Source organism: Pomacea canaliculata, linkage group LG2, assembly GCF_003073045.1.
Source record: "Pomacea canaliculata isolate SZHN2017 linkage group LG2, ASM307304v1, whole genome shotgun sequence".
NCBI classification, from domain to species: Eukaryota; Metazoa; Mollusca; class Gastropoda; order Architaenioglossa; family Ampullariidae; genus Pomacea; species Pomacea canaliculata.
The window spans coordinates 1545529-1571147 of NC_037591.1; the positions used below are offsets into that span (position 1 = coordinate 1545529).

Here is a 25619-nt window from a genome sequence, read left to right on the forward strand (position 1 = left end):
CACTAAAGTATTATTTCACGGCAACTTTGCTCTTTCCCGGCTGTGGTGGGTGGTGTATGTGTGTGCGACTTCCTCGGACAATAAAGTTTGATTTGAGTAAAAGTAAGTTCATTTCACGGACCTTGGGGTTGGGGGAACATCAAAGGTAGGGGGGAGATCAGGCTTCACAAGAGGCCGACGTCGTGTCTTCAGTAACTATCGACAAACCCATTGTTTGGCGGACTTCCGCTCACGCTTGCAGGGTGTGAAGATCAAAACTAGTTGTGACTGACAACTGCGATCGCTCAATATCTATAACAATAAGAAACGCCGTCGTAAGCACCACGCGTTTCGACTTCTTCCCATGACCTGCTGCAAGAAAATCTATCATGCACGCGATCTCTCACATACAAAAATACAGTCGCTTCAACCTTTCTCTCTCTCCCGCATACACAGCCTTTTGTATATCATCACACAGTTGAACAAAAGTGACGGGTTTTGTTTCAATTACACTTCTCTAGAAGTTGTGACTTCCGCTCATTCAAAATCCATTACACTTGTACAAGCATTTTCAACGCATTATCTCACCAGATCCCCCAATGTGTCTGCAGCTACAAATTACAGATTATACATATAATTACAAAGTTCTATTTTTGAGGTCAACTTCCCGAATACCTGTCGTGCCATCAGATGGATATCCTGCCATTTACATTTTCAACGTCTGCAGGCTGCTCCTTCATACTTGTGCGAAACGTATCTCAATCAAATCCCACCGCCAACAGAAGCAGCAGTGCGTGACTAAAACTGCAAGTTTTTTTTTAATGTTTACACAGTAACATGCACTCTCACCCTATATGGGAAATTTTCGTCTGGTGAAACCATCTGTCCTATCCCTGCATTATCCTCTTTCGCCCACTTGGTGTGAATTCTTCATATTTGTTGTTTTTGCTGAATGGAAATGTCAAAGTGCTGGCTCATTTAAGCTGACATACTCCCAAAATTCACATATGAGAAAGGTAAAGAACCGCCTGCCTGGCTCCTCGAAAAATGCCATAACCATAGCAATAAGCAATTATGCCACAAACTCTGTTTCAAATGGAGGTACACTTTGCAAACAGAAGTGGCAGTTTATCCATAGCAACAGGCTACTACCCTAGTGAAAGCCAAGCCACTTCATCTGTGACAGCCAGTGTCGGCACACAAAATTTAGTGCACAGCATAAACTGCCAGTAGAAGGAGCATTTGTGTGTTGTAAATACTGTTTAGTTGAAAACACTTAGTTGAAACAACTTATTGTAAAGTCTCTCTTTCTATCTATATGGGGAGAGGGCTGATTAAATTTCTCAAGATCTGTAAATGGTTCTGCCGGGCACCAAAATATGAAAACACTAATTTCAGCGATTTGGAAATATTTCAGACCCTTTCCCCTCATCCTCCTCTCTCTCCTTCCTATCTTCCGCTTTTCTGATGCCCCCCCCCCCCTCTTTATCAAACCCTTCCCATTCAAACAGTCAGGCCGAAAGAATAACTGCCAGCATAGTTCATTCAATGCCCCTGGGCACGGTACAATGTCATGGAAACTGTGGTATTTGGGATGAGTTGACTCACACTCTCACTGCTTTAGCAAGAAAGCCGATGTAAGAGGGAAGGCGGCGCTTCTATCGTACGTAAAAGACCAAACATGCTGCCCTGTCCTTAGACATTTACTGTTTGATCGGTGTTAAATGTATTTTTTTTAATTGCTTTAAAGGAACAGGCGAGGCTTGAGGTGAAAAATTTATATGCGCATACACGCAGACTCGCATACAAAGGTGTACACTAACGTGCGCGCAATGCTGAGGCTGCGAATGAATGAATATTTAAAAAAAATAAACCCACATATAAACATGCTCTCCTTTCGCACTTGATCGATCGTGTATATACGAGATTCTCTGACAAATAAAAACGATGGTAATAAGAAGGGATTTTCCCAATGTCGATGCTTATCGCCGATGAAGACGACCGACGTTAATGGCGCTCTTTGTCTAGTCTTTCGTCATGTGACAAGAACCCACAACACAGTGCGCAGGGCTAATGAGCATAAAAAGTCTGAACATCCACACTGCAATATTTTCTGCAATCCATGACCCTCGGCATTAAGATCGATTTTCAAAACCTATAACCAATTAAGAATACTGGGTTTGCTTTGATGATTATGAAAATAATTGTTAAAATTCCCAGACAAAGGACTGAATAATTTAATGTATCAGTGAGTGATAGGTGTTTCTCTCCTACATGACAGACATCGACGTGTACGTGTCAATGACATGGTGTGAGGACATGTAGATACACATGTCAATGACAGAATGAGGATATATAGCTACACGTCTTAATGACAGAGAGCGAGGACATATAGATACATATCAATGACAGGGTGTGAGTGAGGGCATGTAATGTGTCAATGATGGAATGAGTGAGGACATGTAGAAACATATGTCAATGACAGGGAGTGAGTATATACAGATACTTTTCTCAATGACAGGGAGTGAGGACATGTAGATGCATATGTCGTAGAGGGTGAGTGAGGATATGTACATTTGTGACTGACAGGGAGTGAACAGAACATGTAGATACCTGTGTCAATTATGGGGAGTGAGGATATGCAGATGTGTCACTGACATGGAGTGAGTGAACATATGAAGATATATGTGTCAATGACGGGGAGTGGGCGAGGACATGTAGATACATGTGCCAATTAATCTCTGCCGCAAAGATTTCACAGTCACGAGTAATCTTTGGTTCAACAAGCATTCTCTATTTTCTCTCCTTTCCTGCCTATAGTAAACTGTAATATCCGTCGTCGTTCTGTTCACGAAATAACATATTCCTACGTTCTAAAAAAATCTACAACCGACAGTTTTACTGTGCACAGTAATGACCAAAACACCACGAACGTACAAGGATACTCTTATTTTAGTGAGGGCGCTTGCCAATGGGTGAGCTGAGATCGACAGCATGTTGATCAGTCATGTCCATGGATATTCGTGATGTAAGTTTCAAGGGTTTGTGATACTTCGTGATGTGACAAGGCTTTATCTCAAGAAAAATGGGTTTGGTGTATTCACTCAGATTTTGGGAAGTACTGTTGTGTAAAGAGTTCCATCCACAGACGTGTTAACAAGTCTGAACTATCGTAGATGCTAAGGAGTTACACTTTGTAAGTGAGGAGAAGAACGGAATGGGGGAAAAAAACTGGTGTGCGTAATATTGTTTTCGCCAGTTGACCATTTTTAGTTTAAACTTTAAAATATTCCTGACAGATGAGAGACAGCTATAGTATTTCAAGAACGTGTCGCATACAGTCCTAAGGAAATACCACGTATCTTCAGACGTTATCTACGTATAATCGACAATGCAAGCGGTAGGATGTGCTAGTTTGAGATAATGCGGTGAGGACATGAGCCAGCATTCCCTATTTGCATAAAAACACGCTATTTTGCATTGGCATCCTAAGTCGACACAGCATATATTCTCGGTAGTTTTTTTAGGAGACGCTAGTGTGACATCTAAAACTATTAATGCCTCCAATCTATTTTAATCATTCGTGCTGCCGCTGGACAGCATAAATTTCAGCTGAATCCAAGTTTCTAACAACATGCATAATCAATGTTGTTTGCCCAGTCAAGAGTCGACAGCGAACCACTTTATTGCTTGACCTGGCTTTTCCTGCAGCAAAGAGGCTGAATGGAAAGATACCATCAGCGCTACATTCGCCGAGAGTTTTTTTTTTTTTAAAGCACAAGTACGAAGGTTTTGTTTCTTTCCAAACCTAAAAACTGTGAGTTTTACCAAACAATGGCCACTACAAGTGAAAGTACTAAAATTTCACAAGCAATATGACTAAATTTCTTGTCATGAAAAGTTGAGCCACCGGCATGCACACACTAAAGACCGTGACTGGAGAACTGTTGGCACCCAAAATGAACCTCTTTTTTCCCCATGGGAAAACTTTGAACTGTCAGTTTTATCTCAAACGTGATACGCAACTCGTCAAGCACATGGGAAAACGTTCACAAGCATTAAAATTGTAATCAACGCGATTTACTAATTCACACTATCGTTTACCTTTATCATTATCTGCCTGAATACCAATAAACTTTTCACAAATTAGTTCTAATGACCTGTTTTAAAGATACAAATGTCCTTTCCCACCTGAAGCTATCAAAAATCTTAAAGCAAGTACGCGTTTCTGAGCTTTGAGCGGAGGATTTGACGTCGGACACGTTTTCAAGCGGAGATCATTAACTTTCATTGAGAGATGATCGTCAAAGTCCCAGGTCGAAGAACGCATAAAATAATCATTGACAAGTATTCTGACAAAGTGTCAAGTACTGTATCGCATCAATTTCGTCAACTTCCCCCCCCCCCCCCCCCCGGTCCGTCTCGTCTTATTAAATACAGATCCGTTAACATTTCATATGACTCGGCCATTTTTTTGTAGATACCTTGTGCGATGCTGCGAACGCTCATCACCCGAGCTGTTAAACTGTTAAAGAGCTGATAAAATACACTTTTGGAAATAAAATGATGCTTGGGGATTTGTGCCTTATTTTGTGTAGGACCAAATGCGCTATCTGTGTCGATCAGACCGGCTGTATCAAAGAGCCCGTGCACAGTTCAACTTGTCAAGAGGCTCCAGTTTCACCAGAACACGGCGATCCAGACACCAGCGGCCAGACCAATGCGTGACATTGTGCGCTGATCGGAAGGGGTGATTATTGAGCGGGCGTTGCTGCCAAACTGCGCTGGTCCCGACCCGGGCGTGCTGCCCGCCCCAAGACGCTGCGCGGGAACCGGCACTGGAACAGGCCCTGACAGAAGGGGGAGGCCACTAGGTGGCTCAGGCGCTTTCTAAAGCTCGATAATCATAACCAAAGGAAAAGATTTTTTTTTTTAAAAAGTAAATGCAGGCAACTGCGACAAAGAGTAGCTGCTTGTAAAAGGACGCGTACACCGTCCAGGCTGGGTGCTGTTTGAAGATTAGAGAAAAAAGACGGAAAGGCTCACCTGTGCACGCTGCTTGCGGCCCTCGCCACCGGTATCTGTCCTTCAGCCCTCTCCCCCTTCACCGGCCTGTCTCTAACTCCTGCTCAAGCCCACCTGACCCAACCTGGAAATTCGTTGGTTGCCATAGCAACAGCGACAATGTGGCAGGCAGGCCATGCATAAATAATACTTAGTTACCATAGAGGAGGGCGGTAACAGAACTCGTTTCCAGCCCCAGTCGGCTGTTTGGGATATGTAAATAAAATGTAGAGATAGTAGCAAATCGAACTTCAGTTTTCTTCTTTTTCTCTTCTTTTCTGATTGTGTGTTGCTGCAAGATTGACTGGGACGCTCTTTATATGGACCTGAGGAAAAAATGGCGGTGGGAAGGATTGTTCTTTCTTTTTCTCTCACATACATTCACATACTCTTATGTACTTGTATCCCACTTACATGCAAACTAGAAATGAGAGTATTTAACATCTAACTCAGAAACCAATTAAAAATTTAAACAAAACATGACAATTTTGACGAAGATTTGGGAAAAGTTCATGCCCATGTTTCACTACCTCACAAACTAGGAAAATAAAAATGCTTTAATGACCTATTTATAACATGAGACTAACTCTTAATAACTGTCCAAAAATGAAAAATTATGTCTTAGTAATTTCCCCCACTAAAAACTGAGACCAGTACTGAGTAACTCCTTCCTAATTTCCACCATTAGCTTTCATAGACAGTAACTGACCCCACTTAAGTTGTATTCTGGCCTCACTGACATCTGAGTATTTATGACCCTGACATACCACAAAAGATAAAAATTTGCTAAATCACAATCATTCCCAGCATCATTTAACCCTTTATCAGACAAACCACCTGCTAAGTACAGCAATTCAAAATCTTTGAAAATGCTCAAAGGTCAATATCAGTGATGTAATTGGATATGCCCATTGAATCATTCAAGTAACAGCATTAATAGCCCATGATTGAAAAAAAAATTCAACAACTAGACAGATATAAAATTTGTTTTGGTTAGTCTGTTTTCACTTCTTAAAAATACACCTAGTCCATCCGAGAGAAATTTAGTCAAATATTGTCCAATGTACAAATTTTTATAACTTTTTTCAATATTCATCTTTATTTACTTGGCTGTTCTATTTGTCAGTAATAGAAGTGTCAAGCATAAGCTTTTCTCCAAGTAACATATGGAAAATCCATTTCTGATTACTATCCTCTACTAAGATTGGAATATTACTTTCAGATTATTGTGTTTGTTTATTGCTTATGAGGTTTAGTACTTAGATTTGTCCCACTTTGTTTACTACCACTGGTAGTCTGATAAGAAGTTTTGTCTACTTATTTTGCTTAGTTTGTCTACAAAGTTTACTTTGACTGTTAGAAGGATACAAATCTCAAATATTTTCCTACACAAAAATTTATCTTCTTACATTTACTGCACATCAGTTATGTTAACACTTTGTAACTGGTAATAATTTGCCCTGATAATATTTTACTACATGAACATTTATGCATCATTCCATAATTTTGTAAAAAAAAAAAAAATCCTTTCACATAATTTTTCTTAAAGTTTTGTAAAAATACTATTCTGCGATTAGTGGTGCCTCCTGCTTGCTGGTTCTGATATTTTACATAATGCTGTTAGCCAGTTAAGTGGAGATTGGATGACCACGTTCATCAAGTGATAGGTCTGACCTTTGTCATGGAGGCAGCAGATATTTGGAAAAACTTAATGTTCAAAATCATGATTGATGCCCTCAAACTTTGCAATTAGAGACTGGAAAAACTAAGGACGTTAATAATGAGAACAAAATTAGGAAGAGGACAAACACAAAGATGGAAGAAAGCGATTTGAGATAGTACCCAGCACAACTAGTGTTAGTGGCTATTGAGGCGCTACTAGTATTTTGACTAGCAAACATTTATTTACTGGGCTGTAAGCACTGTATAAAAATGACACTCCATCTTTAAAAATTGATCTTGCATGTTACTAATTACTGAACTTCGTAAGATTTCCTTCAGTGTTTAGTAGGTTCAGTCTATAGCCTTTATCGTAAAAACAGTTGATGACAGTAATTAACAGACAGTATGATAATATTTTTTTATAATTTAATCAAGGCTAAGCTAACAGAGTTTATAAGAAATGCTTATCACAAAATGCTTGAGTAAATTCACCACTATCTCATGCTAGTTGCTCAAATCAATTTTTACTTTGTAAAAAATGAATGTGTTCTTAATTACATGAAACCAAAAATAAATACAAAAACTCTTCTGAATAAGCCTTCCAGCAAACACAGAAACAAACTGCCTTTCCATTACTCCCTTTTCAACACTTCTCAGAGAGTAAGCCAAGTTAATGCTTCCCCAAAACAAGTAACAAAACAATGAACAGTTTCCATGACAATATATATGGGCTGGCTGCAAAACAATGATCAAGCCTGAATTCCAGTGAAAGAAACTCTCTTTAGTTGCCAGGCAAACAAAGGCTGCTTCAACTTGTCCAGGACAAGTATTCAGGGGCTGCATGCCATGTTACTATGACAACAGAAATAACTGGCCTGTTATGCCCTCTAAATCAATAAAAGTTGAATAAAACTTTCATTATCATTTGCTTTCAAGCTGCCAGTATAAGGTGGCTTTGTAATGTTGCCACTTTCTGACATATTTTTCGTGCCTTAACTTGCCATGGGACTGCTTTCTACACCGCACACGAAATATGCAGCTCAACGGTAAATGGTAAAAGATCGTTCGCTGTTCTTTCTCAGAAAGTTCTCAACCAATCAGCAAACAGCGAAGTCGAGTAAAATCCGATAATAGCTGCAGGAATAACAGATATACGCTTCAAGTAAATAAACAACCACTAAAAAAGTTTATTTCCTACCTGACCTGATATTACGTCGTGAGTGTGACACCCATAGAGGCATAGACAATCATGTCAACCTGTCGATCGTCAACACATAAGTGCTTTCCCCAAACCTATGTAATCTGATAAAATTACATTTAGATTCCATTAAAAATGTTCTCAAATGAGCTTGCGACATAAAGTGACGCGAAAATTTGCCTCATCAATCAAATTTCATCAGGGAGTTATGTCGGCTCAAAGGCCTGGCACGTTTATAGGAACATGAACTTGAGACTCGTACGAGTAGGCCACAACCAAAAATAAAAAAACGCCCTTTTCTTACTTATTATTCATATACGGTAGATTAGTTGATTTCAATAAGGTGCGCCCACGTTAATAATCCATCTATTTATTGAGATTCTGAAAACTTCATTATGTGAAATAATTCATACAATATATCTACACCCTCGACAATCTCAGAGCCGCATCGCTCGCGCTTGTGATTCCATTTTGGGGTGAAAAGCGCAAAAATGTCCCAAAACGTGCCTATGCTTTTGTCTTTCAAACAAAGTTATTATTTAAAAAATCAAGTGTAAATCTCATATAAAGACATTTTTAATAAACCATTAATTCAGTTTTTGAAACTTTGAGGTTAATTCAAGGTGATTAAGCAACTTTTTGTCCAATTCAAAGTTTCAACATTTTACTTTACCTCGTTTGTCGATCGATGGATGTCTTCTGCTTCTTTCCTAGTCTCGCACTTGTTTGAGAATACACGAGAAAATATATAACGTTATATATAATTAAGTGTAGATAATATTATGAAACAACAATATAGATGAGAGGTCCAGCTTATATTGTTATCACCTATTTTTAACGCTTATGAAAAATGAGAGGTGTTCTTTAATCGGTTGCCCCAGCAACAGGACGCCATTTTGTCTTTAAACAGGTGCGAGCGTCAGCGTGTTTACAGTTGAAGAAGACGTTTTAGTAAGAAGAATGGAAGAAAGCGACGAAGAAACGCAGTTTGCTAAACAAGAATCAGAACAAGAGAGCGACAAAGAGTTCGAAAATGTAGAAGAAGAACATGCTGAACAAGAAGAGGTGTGTTTTATTTTGTGAATTAAAGTTTATTTTGTACGTTATAATAACATCAATCAACATGCAGTGAATGATGTATAATAGAGTTGAGTTGGATCACAGTTAAAAACACTAACAAAATTCAGATCATTAATCCTTGCACACATTGTGAGCTAAGTATCCAAATGGCATTTAGAAGAAGTTAAAAAAAAAAACCAAAGCAAAAACAAAAACAAAAAACATCCAATTCACAGCTATATGTCATCAATCCATACAAACATGATAAATCACAAGTACACATTCTGAGTCTAGTTAGCTCTTTTAATTATGACAGGTACCCTCTTCCATCACCATTTTTTCAATATATCCTTGCTATTGATCATCTTACTTTGGTTTTACCTTTGATAAACTTCAATTGTATTTTTACATTAATGCATCTAAATGTATCGTTTTGTGTCAGCATTTGTTTATAATCTGTAGTTGTAGAATAGTTTTATGTTTATTTATTTTCTCTCTTGAATCCATTTTGCCCATCATTATTTCATCTTTTATTTCTAAGTTTACCATTTTGTTCAGTTATTTTTAAATTTCAGATTTGTTTGTACGATTCACTGAGAAAACAAATCTAAAAGAAAAGTTACATAACATTTCTGTATGTGTTGTTACAGCAAATTCCATCTAAGCCAATTACTGAGGACATCATAGCTGAATGTTTATCCCTACTTTGCAAAACTGGTGATGGATTAGCACATGCATATGTCAGACTTGACATTCATGAAAGGTGAAAAATAATATATCAATTTCATTAAACTTTTTGTAATGTTTGTGGTTTTCATAAGCTAGGACCAAGTAGGACCACATCATCTCGACAGCACCGAAAACCAAATTGTCCCAGGTCCAAAAGATGAATCGATCACTGATGACACAATTTAAGTAGCTATTAATGTCAAATATTACCACTAGAGCCATACATTGTTAGAAGACTAAATGTATGCGAACTCAGTAATATATTTTAAACAGAGCCATGTGAACAAGTTCAGATACTATTTTACTAAACAAAAATGCGCTCTTGACACATCCAGAGATATCTTTAATTTCTTTTCCAAAAATGAAGTTTTTTGTCATATATTATTTAGTTTGGTGGTTCAGGTATTCATTTTGCTTGTTGCACATCTTACTACAACAGTGCACTGACATCAGTCATTGAGTGTGAACCCCACTTCTAAGGTATCTTGATGTTTAGTATCCAGAACATAGTGAATTGACCTGCATACAGATTTCTCTTCTGTGTATGTTTCTGTGTGTGTGCGTCAGTGTGAGTAGACGAGATCAAGAATACCCAAACAGGGACATCTCTGCTTATTTAATAAAAACTTCCAGCTAAAAAATAAATGGAGACTGTCATTTAAAGTCTTTATGAAATTGATAACTAGCTTTAAGTTGTCAGAGGATATTTGTCACTTGGCCCAGTTCAATCTTTTTGGGACTGGGACAATTTGGCTTTCAGAATTGGGACCATATGGTCATGGCTAGGACGATTTGACTCAGGCAATATGGTCTTGGGGTGAAATGACCAGTCCCTATTATTTAATTGGATGATTTATGTGTTGAAGCTTCTGTATGTCAGTTACTGTAAGTTATCATAACCATACAACACATTTATTGACAATAAAAAAATCAGGACGAATGATTGTTCAAGTGAGGGAACTGCTGTATCAAGAAGTGAAATCAGCTGTTTAAAATTGCTTGAAATCTGTGTATTTTGCAGAGAAATTACAGACATCAGCATGCTGAAATCATTCATCCATCTACGCTATATAGACATCAGTAAGAATTTTGTGAAGGACATTTCTCCTCTCAGTTCACTGACACATATGCTGACGCTGAAGGCAGATGAAAATCTGCTGACAACTGCTTACTTAGAGGAAATGCCTTTCTTGCAGATTGCCAGCTTTAGCCACAACAAGATATCCACAACAGAGGGTATAAACCACCCAATGCTGGAACATCTGAATCTCAATCGTAAGCACACCCCACCTTTAAAAAAATTTATATTTTTGACTATATGCCACTGAAAGAAACATTCGCATTGGAGTCTGATGATGCTGACAAAATTTGTCAAGCTCATGACACATGTATAAGTGTATGCATATGTATGTCAGTCTTTATAAACACTACTAAAAGTATAAAGCTATTTGATGCATGAGGGATAATAATAAATTTTTAAAAAAACAGTCCATATTAGGGAAGTATTCTAGTTACAGTCCTAAATGAACCTCAGACCATGACTTGTTCTTAAGTATAGCACAGTGGAGTTTCAAGCTTTGAAAGCTCCCCAGTTGATGATTTTATAAAAAAAAATTGTAAGAACTGTATGATGTGGAATAGAAAAAACAATTTCACCAAAGAAGGTATTGAATAAGGTAAAAAGATTTAGCTGGTTATCCAGCCACAGAGGGTGTGATTATTAAGGAGAAAACTTATGGTAATCAAAATAAATGAAGGAACAACTGAGATAAAGCCATCAACAATTAATGCTCAGTCACGCTGGTGTTCAAAACACACATATTAAGCAATCTCTTCCAGGTGAAAAGGAGCTACAAACAATTTAGCCTCATGCATTAAGGAGGAAAAACTACCCACATTTAATGATTTTATCCCATCATGTCTGCAAGTGGCAGATTTTTAGTTTAACTAGAAAGTTTGTATTGATAAGAATTATTATTGCAAAGTTGAATGAGATGATTACAAAAATGTCTCCTACTGACTTTCATTGCAGACAACAACATAACTCAGGTGACTGGGCTAGATGCAACAAAACTTTCAAGGCTACATACCCTAGAACTTCGGGGGAACAAGCTTCAGACTACCGATGGAATTTACTTGCCTAGTCTCAAAAACTTGTTTTTGGTGTGTCATATCACTATCACTTTGCTGCTGCTCTGCTTTTGCTTCTACTGTCATAAGCCTTAAAATAATAAGTAATCCTCTTGCTAGATGAGATCTTTACTGGGTATATACATTATAGTGACTTTATGTTGAGGCCTATGATGAATATAATGGCAATTATCAACACAGGCTTTAGTTATAGTCGAGGGATGTTTTCAATATTTATACTGCTCATGCATGCTGCTGAAATGGCAGTAAGTGCAAATTTATGCAAAGAAAAATGAAAAACAACCAAAAGATCTATCATTCACATCTGGTAGTTAATCATGCCATCCCTCAACAGGTCACCAGCATCATGAATTCTTAGCTCAAGTAATGGTAGTCCCATGACTTTACAGTATTTTAGTCAACATTTATGTGAGGAGTGCCCACCTTTCCCACTCTGCCTTATCTTCCCTGATCCTCCAAGGAGTCAAATGCCTGTTCCACTCCTGGGTCAAATGGGGGAAGTATGCTTTATCATGCAGGTATGGAACTGACTAGTGTACCCACCTCCATCTTTGGACATAATTGCTCTAACCACTAGGCAATCATTTTCCACTTAGACCACTTTTTAGGGAATAAATTCCACAGAGAAATTGCTGAAAATTATACTTTTAAAAGGATTTACAAAATTCTGTGAAACAGAAATCATCTTTTAAAAATGCGTCAGTTTGAAAAGACATACATGACTATTTTCAGGCTGCAAATGTTATAAAGCACATTGAAGGCATGAGTCGTTGTCCAGGACTCACCACATTACATCTGCGTGACAACCAGCTGGAAAACCTTGATGGCTTTTCAGAAGAACAGAAGGAGCTTCAGTATATTAATCTTAGGTATAAAATGAAGCTTTGACTGGTACAGTCAATGTTTAATGCTTCTAGTCAGAGCATCATTCATTTGATGTAGTAAGTATGGTGCGGTGCATTTTTACATCATTTTGATCGTCAGATAACAGCAGCTTCACCCCTGTGAGGAGGCATAACAGTTATGAACAGATTCAGTGTAAACATTTGAATGGAAAAATATAAACCACTTAAGCTCCAATACGATGAAAGTCGAGTGCTTGAATAATATGATCCTTTTTATCAACATCTTCAGTCACAGGTCAATGATGACATTGCTAACATTGCAAAAAGGGCTCTGTAAATGTTAAACATAAACTCATGAGATATGCTAAGCAAATGTTAGTCAAAGTTGGTGTTTACAAACTGTTAAAGCAAATGTTTTAAATTTAATATATGTATTTTTGATGTTCTTGATCTTTTCAATGATTTTTATCATCACAAGAATTGCTATGAATATAAAAATGCTTAATTAAAATTATAGGAAATTAAAAATGTTTTTATGGGCTCTTGCATCAATGTGTACATAGATGAACTTATGCATAGTTTACTCTGCTATATTTGTGTAATGGATTTTGACAGGGGCAATATGATAGCATCTGTGAAGGAGGTGGCCAAATTCAAGTGTCTTCCTCTTCTCAGAGCTCTGGCTCTTGCAGGTACTACAAAAAAGTGTTCAATGAAAACTTTCAAGGTTTTAAATAGCCACATTTTGTGGAAAACTGCTAGTAAGCAAACTCTTTTGCACAAGCCAAATATTAGTGCATAAGTTTAACAGATAATCAACAGGCATGATATTTTCACATGCACTGGAAAACAATTGGCAGTATAAGGTGGCTTTAAGCGTGTCATATGATGGATACTTGTTTTCAGTGCAAAGATGATGTCAATGGTAGTTTTTGTTGGCTTTCAAACAGTCTCTTTAAAGCCTTTTCTAAGGAGGCATAATGTCAAAATATTTACAGACTTGTAGATTGTACCCTAGAGGTAGGTTGATTTGGTGAAATATTAATGGAGCTTTGAAGACATCACAAAAAACTCACAGTATAAATAAGTGCAACAGCTTTATGAGAATTAGTATGTACAATCTTCATTGTATTTTTTAACTTAGCTTTCTGCTTTTGTACATCTTTTCCTACACCAGCTACTCAAATATACTAAGCCACAAAGAGTTCACAAAAATAGAAGTATCTGTAGACATGATCATATAACAAATAGAGGTCCTGATGGAAAATGACAATCTCATACATCATACACACCATTGACACATGACACAAATTAAATTATGGTGGAAAAGCCCTAAATAGCCACAAGAAGCAGACAGTATAACTGATGTATCCTTTTTTTATGGTCTGATGAGGGTGATAGTGAGAGAAAAAAGATCAAGAGTGACATACATTATTGGCAAGTTGCCATTTGACTTTAGGCTCTTGCTCTTGAAAATGGCATTATTTTTCAGAAAACCCAGCAGCAGAAGAGGATGACTACAGATTAGAAGTTTTAATTGCCTTGCGGACTCTGGAGCGACTCGACAAGGACGAGTATACAGAGGAAGAGAGGAGTGAAGCAGAAAGTATCTATGAACAGCGGAGACAAGAGGAAGAGGCAGCAAAAATTGCAGCAGAAGAGGCAGAGGCAGCAAGAATTGCCGCAGAAGAGGCAGCAAGAATTGCTGCAGAAGAGGCAGAGGCAGCAAGAATTGCCGCAGAAGAGGCTGAAGCAGAAGCAGAGAGAGCAAGAACTGAAACAGAGGAGGTTGGTGTACCATATACTTCTAGCTTTTAAATTTTGAGGTGCAAAAAAAAAAAAGAAAAGAAAAATACACAGAAAAGTCAAACATAAATATCGGGTGCCTTTACTCTGCCAGCACTGATAAAGAGCTCTGTACAAATTCCCTTTGAATAGTAACAAAATTTCATTGCAGACATTTAAAAAATCTCTTTCTTTACCTTTCTAATATATAGATAGATATGTCTTCATTCATTTAAAATTACAGTTATAACTTAAACTGCTTTAGTTCCAGAACCGACAACTTTGTGCCCCAATTATTATCATACATTTTTTTTTGTATGGGGTGGGGGGTTGTCTTGATGTGGGAAAATGTTACAGAAGTGTGTTATCTTTTAAGAAAAAAAAACACTTTACAGACCAATCTATTTTTATGAGATAATTATCAATACTTGTCAGGTGCTTTCTTATGTGTTATTAATTATAATTAAAGGATGCATAATCTTCAGTGACAGCTCTATTATATAAAAATAGTTTCTTATTAATTTGTGTGCACATTTATTTTAAAAAGGCAGACATGCTTAAATGATTTTTTTTTATCAAAAAAAACAAAAAAAACCCATGGATTATTTATATTTCTTGTGGCAGCAGATTTTTTTTTTATTTCCTTTAATCTGACATACTAGTTGCCTTAATGCCTACTTGCTCATATTTACTGTTATATATCAAGCAGAGAAGAAAGGGATGACTCTCTTTTTTGACTTTTGTGTAGCAGCCACAAGTCATCCCTGCAGAAGAACCTCCAGTAGACGAAGACAACTGAGGCATTTATCTCAATTAAGCAGACATTGTTGATGGGTAATTGAGATCAACTAGCTGATTACTTGGTGAATCTGGGATAAAAAAAAAAAAAAAAATAAGAAAAAAAATCCTGGAAAAAGTTTAGGCTATAATTGTCTGGTGATCATCAAAAGGAAGGCACAAGCAGGTCTTCTGTACAATCCACAAGATGCTTGGGACAGCTTACAGGATGCCTTGCTAAAGTTAGAACGCTTATGCATGAGAGAGGATAACAGAGCAGTACAAGATTCTCTAGATTTTCACGACAGAAATGACACAAGGTGGATCCTGTGATTAATAAAACATTATGAAAAATATTTCTGCTTTTTAACATCTGAGCGTGCAAACCAAGCATCTCATAAAATTACTGTTTACATGAAAGTGATTACTATTTCAAGTAATAATCACTTTGAGTAAATAAGATGTAATTATATATGTGTAAAAATTCTGTCAGTATTTGTAAATATATATACATAAAATCTGTTTGTATTCCACTCTGTAGATGTAAATAAATAATCACACATTTATTCCCTGGAATGTTGTTTCAGCATTTGAATGTCTCTCGGATCAGATGTAAATGTTGTGGGTTTGTTGTACGTGATTTAACAAAATAATGACAACTAGTTCATCTTTTTCTACCTTCTCTCAGGTAACTGAAAATGGGTCTGTGCTAGTGAGGAGCTGCTAGTATTATATTTTGCACCTGTAGTCACTTAATAAATAAATATTCCATCATGGAATGAAAATAGTTTTAAAAAAAAGATAAAATTAGTATGCTTGTTGAAGCCATGAGTATTCAGATGCTTGAAATGGGTGGAGGGTGGGTGAATGTACTAAATGTAGGATAAAAATACCAAGCATGTGTTAGACTAAGAGGGTATAATCCTGTTTCTTAACTATTTTGTAAAATGGATAAAATTGTTAATCTAAATCAGTTAACTAGAGATTACTTTCTAGCATCAACCTCAGAAAAAATAAGATATGCAAAAATACTAATTTCAAACTTTATTATGGAACAAAATGATAAATTTTGGTTTTCTTACAATACAGTGAGGTTGGCTGTGTATGAAACATCTTTCTGAACACTTAACACCTTTAAAGCAAACTGCTTTAAAACACTTTCATAAAGTAATTTATACTGTTTCTTACTTATTATACTAAAGTTGATGAAACAGTCATCAATTAAAATATGAAGTCACATAACACAAAATATTGAAATAGTCAAGGAACAACTGTTCACAACTACTTCTTTTTCTTTGATTTTTGTGGATTTGAAGATGCTGGAGGAGAAGATGCTACAGCTCGATCGCCACCAGCTTCAGATCTTGGCTTAAGCCAAGGTAGTGGATTCCGTCTGTACATGGCCCATGGTGGAAGCGTCAGCTAGAAATAAATACCATGAAACAATGTTGTAAACCATTTACCCTTTTATCAAAAGAAACATGAACAATCAAAGACTAAATAAAAATGAAATAAGCATGGAGTCGGATTTATGCTAGTATGAGTGTGCAAAGTTGAGTTGAGCATATATGTGCATATACATTTGAAATAATCAGCATATATTAAAAAAGGAATTTTCTGAACAGTTCATTACACCCTGTCTTGGAGCTGCTGAACCAGGACTGTGCACCACATAACGAACAGCACAGTTTCCTTTGTTTATAAATGTTCTGATGCATATTTTGGGCCTGAATCATCATTAAACAGAAAAAGGACTTATCAAGCATCTGTCAGGATATCTTTTAATAAGTTCAAAATCATTTACTGTGCAGATTTATGTTTTCTAATAACAAGTGTATTTTTAAAATACAATAAAGCGTGTTTAAATTTCCAGAACATTCTATATTTTCACGTGCCTCTTGGTGACCGCTTCTGCAAACCTTGCCCCCCCCCCCCTTCCTCCAAAGGAATGGGAAGGAATCCTTAAATTGGGTTCAATGAACTGTTCACATTGAATTATCTCCCTTTACAGCATGTCTTGCTCTCCATGCATCATAAGCATGTTGCAATAAAACACCAACAAATTACAGAGTCGACTGCACTCAAGTATTCATTAGTCTTTTAACCATTTCCTCTACATGCAACAGAACTGTTAACAGAAATTATTGGATTAAAAAGTTCACTAAGAATGTGGGATATAAGAACTGAATGATACTTACAATACAAGAGAGAGCAAATCCAGACAGCAAAATGTACATTGTTTGTGAGAACTGCTGGCATACATAGCCCCAAACAAAACCCACAACCTGGAAAAATATACAATTTATTTTATATCTTTGCTACGTAAAAAGTAAATTTTGACCCTATATTTGACTCTACCTGAAGTATCTTTACAGAACACAGTTGACAGAATCAATTTATTTCTCATTCACTGTATCTGAATATATCTTATGATTCCTTTGAATAGCAATTTATTTGAAGCCATGAGTATTATTTTCATCATAGTGAAACCTAACAAGTGCAAACTTTATACACTATTCAGTACTCTTACAAGCACTTGTATTAAGTAAAAATGTAGTTATGAATTAATCTTATCAAAATATTGTAACAAAATAGTAATAAAAATAAGCATCATTTAAAAGTAATAATGTTAGAATTTTTAGAGTGCAATATCCCATGTGAATAATAAAAATTTTCAGAAAAAGACCACCACTGTAAATCTTACTCCAAATAGCAAAATAATGGTCTGGAATGTTTTTTCTGCTTTCTTCTGGCCAACAAAGTCCTGAAAAAGAAAGATAATAATGATTATCATTATTATTCATTATGAAAGAAGCTTCTGATAAAACAACAATTGCAAATAATGGAGCAATGATACGTGAAGCTTAAAAGGTTTTAGCAAACAGTGTGAGTATAATCTAAATTAAACTTTCTTTTGGCTCTCTATTTAATAAAAGGCTTGGGGAAATTACCTATCCTAAAATGAAGTATTAAGTAGAGATATCCCAAACTGGCAAGTATGGTTGCATAATATACACAAATGTGACCTGCTCATCAATAGTTTAGAGGGTGGAGAAGCTCATAATGGTAACAATAACATTAAAGTTTATAACAGAAACATCATTCGCTCAGCATTATACAGTGTAGGGCCCTTAAGCCGCAGTGATTGGGGTCCAAACTGCTTAACTGCGGTTTAGGTGGTCCACATCTTAAATATTTTCTGACAATGCATAAATTACAATAAATAATAAAAAAAGTTTTTTTATCACAATCCTTTCTCTTAACTTTGTAGCATTATAAGGTGTGAATCAGTTACAATGGTGGCCTCCATAACGCTGACACTGAGAGTGGAAAAAAAATTAATATTTGAATTTCATCGTAAGTTATTTTATTATTTATTGATAAATTAAAGACTAATCCTTTATAAATCCCTCTTTGAAGTTATAAGCCAGTTTTTAAATATTTCATCCGCAATAATGCATAGCATGTCAATCAAATGCCAAAATGACAGCTGTCAGCACCTGTTGAGTGTTTAAGGGGCCATGTCCAGGTTTGTACGATCCATAGTGTCAAAAAATAGGGATCCAAGCATTTTGCGCCGATTACTGGACAGCGGCTTAATGACCCTACACTGTAATACTGTTAGTTGGGAATTAGCTGTCTACAAGAGGCCCTAAGCATGGTATTAATCATTAATTTAATGATGAATAAAAATTTAAAATGCTCATTTGTTAATAACATCTATTGCACTGTGTAGATCAATTAAATTCATAGAGGCAAGTTAAAGTTTTCACTAATACATCTCTTTCATTCAGTTACCGCATCTAGGCATCAGAAATGTAACTAAAAATGGAATGTGATCGTTACCCCTTCCCGTTCCAACAGTCAACTGACACATCCTTCACCAAAGAAGGCCATACAGAACAAGATGTTGCTTTTTAAAGCATTATTTTTGCTATCTTGTATGGTACAGGAAACAACTTTTCAAGAGAGTAAACATGGATAATGGTAACTTGAAGAAAGCTGGATGAAGACGTGTCAGTTCGCAGCTGTTAGCTTTTGACGCACTTATCAAGGAAATTTATACTAAGTAGTAATGGGAAGAAGTTACTTTTCGTGCTGAAAACACTATTACCATGTGAACTGGAAGCGCTTTTATGCTCTCTGGAATATAAGGCCAAATGTAGTCCATCCTTGGATTATGAAGCGCGCACACAAAACAGAAGAGAAAATTTGCTGCAAGCAGACACCGGACGTGCGACGATCTCTAGAACGGAAATACAGATGGTGTCACTTCCCAGAGGTCAATGGTAGTAGTAAGCGCAGGAGAATAGAAACACTCGAACAGTATGCTGTAACTGTGCGCAACAAAGTGGAATTAACAGGAAAGTCTGAAGACTCAAAATTTATATATACGGTGTAACGCTTCAAGTAATTGTTCAGAAAAATGGGAGTACCTAAATTTTACAGGTGGATCAGTGAACGGTATCCCTGTCTCAGTGAAGTTGTGAAAGAATTTGAAGTGAGTGTCGCCTAGTACTGAGGTTGATAACATTGTTATGATGATAAGATGCTGTGCACAATACGTTACGCCATTGTCAGTAATTTGTTATGTTATTGTTGCAATCTTAATAATCAAATTAAAACTGTCTTGGTAATTATAAGTTGCTACGCCATTTAGGATATTTCGTATTATGATTGTAACTTTGCGAATTAAACATTGACGATGACACACACACATCCTTATTAGTAATCAGCTGTGAGCAATGAAAGATTTAACTGTTTGCTTCGTTTTTTTCATCGTTTTTTTTAGCTTCCAGAATTTGACAACCTGTATTTGGACATGAATGGCATCATCCATACGTGTTCTCACCCAGAAGATGATAACCCACATTTCAGAATCACAGAAGAACAAATTTTCAAGGATATCTGTCATTACATTGAGGTAAATAAAATGTTACATTTTATTTCAGCTGTTAAAAAAATGATAAAACAATTTTGATAAGGAAATTTTTCATAAGCTTCCTAGACATTTAGGTTTGTTATGGCCATAGTTTTGTAAATGTGAGCTTGGTATCAAGAAGATCAGGGAAATAAACATTTCTTTGTTTGTTGTCCTTATATTGTTCTATTTATCAAATGCACTAGATTTGTAATGGAGGTCTAGTTACTTTGCAATGGTGCTCTATTTTGTTGATAATAGAATGTATATAGAATGTCAACATAGTTTTAGGAGAAATAGATCATGTGTGAGTCTATTGCTTGAAGTCATGGAAGCAATTAGATGAGAGGCATGCTGTAGGTATATTCTGTTTTGATTTTAAAGGAGTTTTTAATCTGTCCCACATGAGAGATTACTAGTCAAGTTAGCTGCATATGGAATTTGTAGTAATTGGCTAAGATGGATTAGGAGCTTTTACTAGGTAGAACACAACATGTTAGGGTAGGATCTTAAAATCAGATAAAGCCAAAGTTTCGAGTGGAATTCCTTAGGGAAGTATTTTGGGACCTGTATTGTTTACTTTGTTTATAAATGATTTACCACACTTGTATAGTACTTGTAAGTTATTACTAGTCCCTACTACTACTACTTATTGGAAGAAAATCAGGGACTGGTATGTGCAAACAGAGGCTGGCCTTTAACCCATTTACATTTTCTTTTTTAAAAGTTCTGTCAGATGCTACAGCTAGTTGATAAGTTCAGGATATTGTTTGTGGCAGTTCCTCTTTCGCATGATCAAGCCTAGAAAAGTCTTTTTTATGGCTGTTGATGGAGTGGCTCCAAGGGCCAAGATGAACCAACAAAGAGGCCGACGCTTCAGGTCAGCTCGTGAAGCTGAGGAGTTGATCAAGAAGGCACAAGAAAGGGGAGAAACTTTGCCAGCAGAGAAAAGATTTGATTCCAACTGCATCACACCAGGTACAGAAATGCCTCTTACTGTTAAGCGTTGACTATGTTGTTAACTCAGTGTTGATTGATCAAAAGTGCGTATTTTGTGTTCATGTTCTCATAAACTAGAGAAGCATTTGCTTAACGAGAACATGAAGTGAATCAGATAAAAAATAAAGGTGCCACAAATGCTTGCTCTTGATTGCCAACAGAGTTTAGTTTAGCATAGATCCACAACAACACCTTGCCAGCGGACCCAGTTTTGGGCAGCCCCTTCAGTTGGGCCCATGTAGTTCTGATTTCCTTTGCCTTGCTGTTCTTTTCCAAATTGCCAGCAGAGTGAATACTAAAATTTAAACACACTAAGTGACAGGATTTTGATAGGGAATTTTTCCGTGGGCCTATAGTAGTTTTCAACTGCTAAAATTTTATGGTGTTTTTATATCCATTTTTGTCTAGAATTTACAGTCAAAGGAAATCAACTTCACATGCACACACACTGCGTGCACGTGAGAGAGAGAAAGAGAGAGAGAGAGGAGAGAAAATGCGTGGCTAAATATATGGCTAAGATACTCATGCATAAAGTAATATTTATATGTAGAACTACTTAGAAAATGTCTCTAAATCATGCACATTGTCTTTACCAGGTACTCCTTTCATGGTGCGCTTGCAAGAACACCTGAAGTACTTTGTGATTGACAAAATCTCAAATGATCCACTTTGGCAAGGTCCACAAGTCTATCTTTCAGGCCATGAGGTCAGTGGTTGTGACTGGAAGCAACTGTAAAATTCATGTTTTAAAAAGTTTTGTATCAGCTTAGGTATTATTATTCCAAAATAAAATTTAGAAACATTCTGTTGCATGAATGGAAAACAATATGAAAACACTGAACATGATTGGAGATGTTTCTTTAAAAGTTTTAAAGACATTACACACAGCATATAAATTTATAGTGCTGAAACTCTAGCAGTTACTGTACACCTGTGTTATCTACTCTCTTTCACGGTATCCATCATACAAAATAACAGAACAAGGCACCTTTAGATGGGTGATTACTTGGTTGCAGTCTGATCAGCAAGTAATATTATTGGCTTAAATCATGATTGTGGTCCATATGTTCTTACAGACTCCAGGGGAAGGGGAGCATAAGGTTATGGACTTTATTCGTTATTCACGATCTCAACCGGGCTATGACCCCAACACACGACACTGTCTTTATGGCTTGGATGCAGACTTGGTGAGTGCATGCACCAGTCTTTGTGTGTATTTGTGTCTTTTATATATTCTTTGTGTGTGTGTCACGTAGCTTGACTTTGTGTGTTTTGTATTGTTCTGAGATGGGTTAGAGGCTGCCAGCACACCATGCTGGGTTTGACATCTTATAAATTTTACTTTGCTGCAAACAGATCATGCTGGGTTTGACATCACATGAGCCACACTTTGCACTTTTGCGAGAGGAAGTGAAATTTGGGGGAAGAAAAGACAAAAACAAAAGGTACTTGATTATTTCTTTTATTTTAATCATTAGTGTAAATGTTTTTTCATTGACCTATAATTCCTTTGAAGTAGGAAGAAACCTTGGCTTTGATCTGTCAAAAATTTGCTTCTTAAAATTATTTTTCTTTTTCAAAGACCGGTCACTCCTGAGGAAACAACATTTCATCTGCTGCATTTGTCTTTGTTGAGAGAGTACATTGACTATGAATTTTCCTCCCTTCGGGTAAATGTCTTGTCTATGTTAATTTTTATGCAATTATTTTTGTCTTAAGACTATTTAGTCTTTCTTTTGAAGACGCTCTGAAGGTCCATAGTATGAGTCAATCTTCAAATTATGAGATGTGTTTTCTGATTTTTTTTGTTAGGTTTTGTTTGCAGAAAGTAAGTAAATTTAAAGGGATTAAACAAAAAAGTAGATTTTGGAAAAGATTAAAAGAGCTTTTGTTTAGTTTATGTAATTACAGCATTTTAAAACCATTTTATGTGTGCATTATATGTATGTATTGAAGGAATGGTCTATCACTGTACCGATGGATATAGTTCTGTTATCTTTATATTAATACTGTGTTCTAACACTTTATCAGACCAAACTGCCATTTGAATACAACGTTGAGAACATCATTGATGATTGGATCATGATGGGGTTTTTGGTGGGCAATGATTTTATTCCTCACTTGCCACACTTACATATTCACCATGATGCTTTACCCATGCTCTGGGACAAATATAAAGACGTTCTGATTACCCTAGACGGTATGTTAAATTTGGTAAAAGTGCTGACTTTTTTTTACTTGTGATATAGACATTTCAAAACAATGAAAAAAGCATGCAAATAAGTTAAAATGTTTGTTTAATACCTATAACATTGAAGTATTTTGCATGTTGGTTTACATAGCATTTTATAAAATTCATATCTTATGATCCTGTTCACAAAATTTCATAACCACAAAAACAGATCTACTCACTTTTCATCTTTATGCTAAAAAAATCATTTTATAGTTTCAGTATTCTTTAGAAATAAAGATGAGTTTCTGTTATGGATATTGATGATGGAACAGTATAATATTATGTCAGCTTTGTTGCTGTAACGGAGTACTTATTCAGACAATCAAGTCTTGCAAACCTGTAGTTAAAAACTGTAAACTTATGATAGTAAAGTTTGTTTATTTACTCTGTATGTATGTTCAGTATGTCAAAACTATAGTGATCTCTAATACAACTTCCAGCTGAGTATAATTTTGACTCACTGAAAACATTTACAGAGCTAGGTAAATAATAGATTAGGGCTTTCTTAATATCTAGATTACACTATCTGAGAAGATTCACACTAAACAATTTAGTGAGCTATCGTTTTCATGCAATGGCCATAAACTGTAAAATTCACTGATTTCTTTATTTGAATAGTGTTTCCAAAAAAGTTTAAGAAACTCTTATACCACAGATATCTTGCAATAGTAACAACTGCAGTCCAGCTGAATGTAGAACAGCAATGATTATTTTATTATTATTTAATAATGTATTTTACATTTGCCATTGCACAATTCATATCAAAGTGTTACAAACATCTGTGTTCAGGCTACTTGAATGAGGGTGGCCACCTAAATTTGAAGCGCTTCCAAGTATACGTAACAGCTCTTGCAAAAGTAAGCATTTATGGACTGTTTCTAGTCTACCTTTTGCTTTATCAGTATGAGTTTTAACTTTGTAAGATATGTTTTTTTCACAAATCATTTTCTCAAAATTTTCTATTCACACATCTCATCTGTGGTAAGATGGTAAAAGGACTTTATAAATCATTTATAGCTTGGAAATCTCTCCCTTAGTACATATACACATTCAAGCATTTACTTTTTTAAAGTATTGTTTAAAACTGCACTGAACACTTAAGTTTGAGAATGTTTATTATAGAGGAAGGAAAGAAAGACTTCTTACTGACATCCAAACGTCCAAAGAATATGATTCTGTTTTTGTTTGTCATTTAAAATTTCAAACCAGGCTTTTCTTAAGGAACAGACCTTGACCCAATTCCTGATGTTATTGAAACCTCAGTGACTTGATCATAATCTGAATGTTTTCAATGTTTTTTTTCATTTGTTGCATTTATGCCCTTTCTTTGTTGTTCAGGAATAAGTATTGTTAAATATTCCCCTGCTTGTTTTTGCTTCTTTATATTATTTAGTGTCTTACAATATTTATAATTATGCTTTGTGTGTGTGTGTGCGTACACATGCACGTGTTCATGAACAGTTTGACAGGGAACACTTCAGTGAGCAGTTTGTAGACATGAAATACCTGGAGGGAAAAAGAGGTAGTGGTGGTGGTGCGGCAGCAGAAGGTGATGCACACAGTAGCAAGAAGATAAAGCAGAGTAGCATCACATGCAAGGTACACAAATCTCCTCCCCATTCTTATTAGCTTTTTTATGAAAAATTCTGCAACTGCATGTCATCAAGTCATTCAGTTTTTACAAATGTGTTCAATAGGTTATACCCAGTAAACAGGGGCTTTTTGTCCATAAACCAAGTGTAACCTTGAGGCTGATTTTATAGGAAAGGGGTTCATGGATTTATGCAATGACCTGATTGAATTTAGCGATAATAAATATTATTTTGAAATTTCTGCATCAGCTGCATCAAAGTTCAAAAGGAAGAAGCTGAAAATGTAATGATTATCTGACATCACCCCAGTTAATCTCTTACTTTCCAAACTTTAGCTTTTATCTCAGATAAATATATATATATACTGTTGATATAACCTTCAGTTCTTAAACTTGCAGTGCATTGAAAATTGTGTATGATTTAACAAACACTTCTTTAAAAGGTTGTTTCACACATATAATAAGAAGTGATAATTTTGTTTACATGACCCAATTCTGTGAGCACATGCAGTGTGAATATAGGAATCAAATCCAAGCTAGTCGCAGGGATGTCTTTAATGATTTTCACGGTTTGACCATTTTTGCTTTTTGTGAGTTGTTGAGAGCAGATGATATTTTATTGGGTG

At 36.1% G+C, this 25619-nt stretch overlaps 4 protein-coding genes across 8 annotated transcripts in view; 2 read left to right on the forward strand and 2 right to left on the reverse strand.

The window, feature by feature from the left end:
• The window catches only part of LOC112557197 (zinc finger protein castor homolog 1-like), a 39442-nt gene extending 31335 nt beyond the window's left edge, over positions 1–8107 (reverse strand). Inside the window, exon 1 of one of the 4 annotated variants that reach the window (XM_025226901.1) lies at positions 7909–8107. In XM_025226901.1, the coding sequence (XP_025082686.1) occupies positions 7909–7946 (38 nt within the window). In that variant the 5' untranslated portion in view covers positions 7947–8107. Of the gene's footprint in view, positions 1–828; positions 1026–5025; positions 5133–7903 lie in introns of those variants that run through there. The other 3 variants (XM_025226903.1, XM_025226902.1, XM_025226904.1) reach the window with 3 other exon arrangements.
• A 683-nt stretch (positions 8108–8790) lies between these two features.
• On the forward strand, positions 8791–15349 carry LOC112556541 (leucine-rich repeat-containing protein 23-like). Its single transcript, XM_025225639.1, has 8 exons — positions 8791–8968; positions 9613–9725; positions 10713–10966; positions 11724–11854; positions 12575–12711; positions 13303–13379; positions 14180–14475; positions 15221–15349. The coding sequence occupies exons 1-8, from the start codon at positions 8864–8866 to the stop codon at positions 15269–15271; spliced, it is 1164 nt and encodes a 387-aa protein (XP_025081424.1). The 5' UTR covers positions 8791–8863; the 3' UTR covers positions 15272–15349.
• A 931-nt stretch (positions 15350–16280) lies between these two features.
• LOC112556542 (signal peptidase complex subunit 1-like) lies at positions 16281–19522 on the reverse strand. Its single transcript, XM_025225640.1, has 4 exons — positions 19364–19522; positions 17954–18013; positions 17448–17534; positions 16281–16671 (listed from the first exon to the last, which is right to left on the reverse strand). The coding sequence occupies exons 1-4, from the start codon at positions 19418–19420 to the stop codon at positions 16531–16533; spliced, it is 345 nt and encodes a 114-aa protein (XP_025081425.1). The 5' UTR covers positions 19421–19522; the 3' UTR covers positions 16281–16530.
• Positions 19523–19528: 6 nt separating this feature from the next.
• The window catches only part of LOC112556540 (5'-3' exoribonuclease 1-like), a 34737-nt gene continuing 28646 nt past the window's right edge, over positions 19529–25619 (forward strand). For both annotated transcript variants that reach the window (XM_025225637.1, XM_025225638.1), the window contains exons 1-10: positions 19529–19750; positions 20042–20173; positions 20950–21148; positions 21766–21875; positions 22246–22356; positions 22526–22614; positions 22752–22839; positions 23201–23369; positions 24192–24259; positions 24864–25001. In XM_025225637.1, the coding sequence (XP_025081422.1) occupies positions 19676–19750; positions 20042–20173; positions 20950–21148; positions 21766–21875; positions 22246–22356; positions 22526–22614; positions 22752–22839; positions 23201–23369; positions 24192–24259; positions 24864–25001 (1179 nt within the window). In that variant the 5' untranslated portion in view covers positions 19529–19675. The remainder of the gene's footprint in view (positions 19751–20041; positions 20174–20949; positions 21149–21765; positions 21876–22245; positions 22357–22525; positions 22615–22751; positions 22840–23200; positions 23370–24191; positions 24260–24863; positions 25002–25619) is intronic.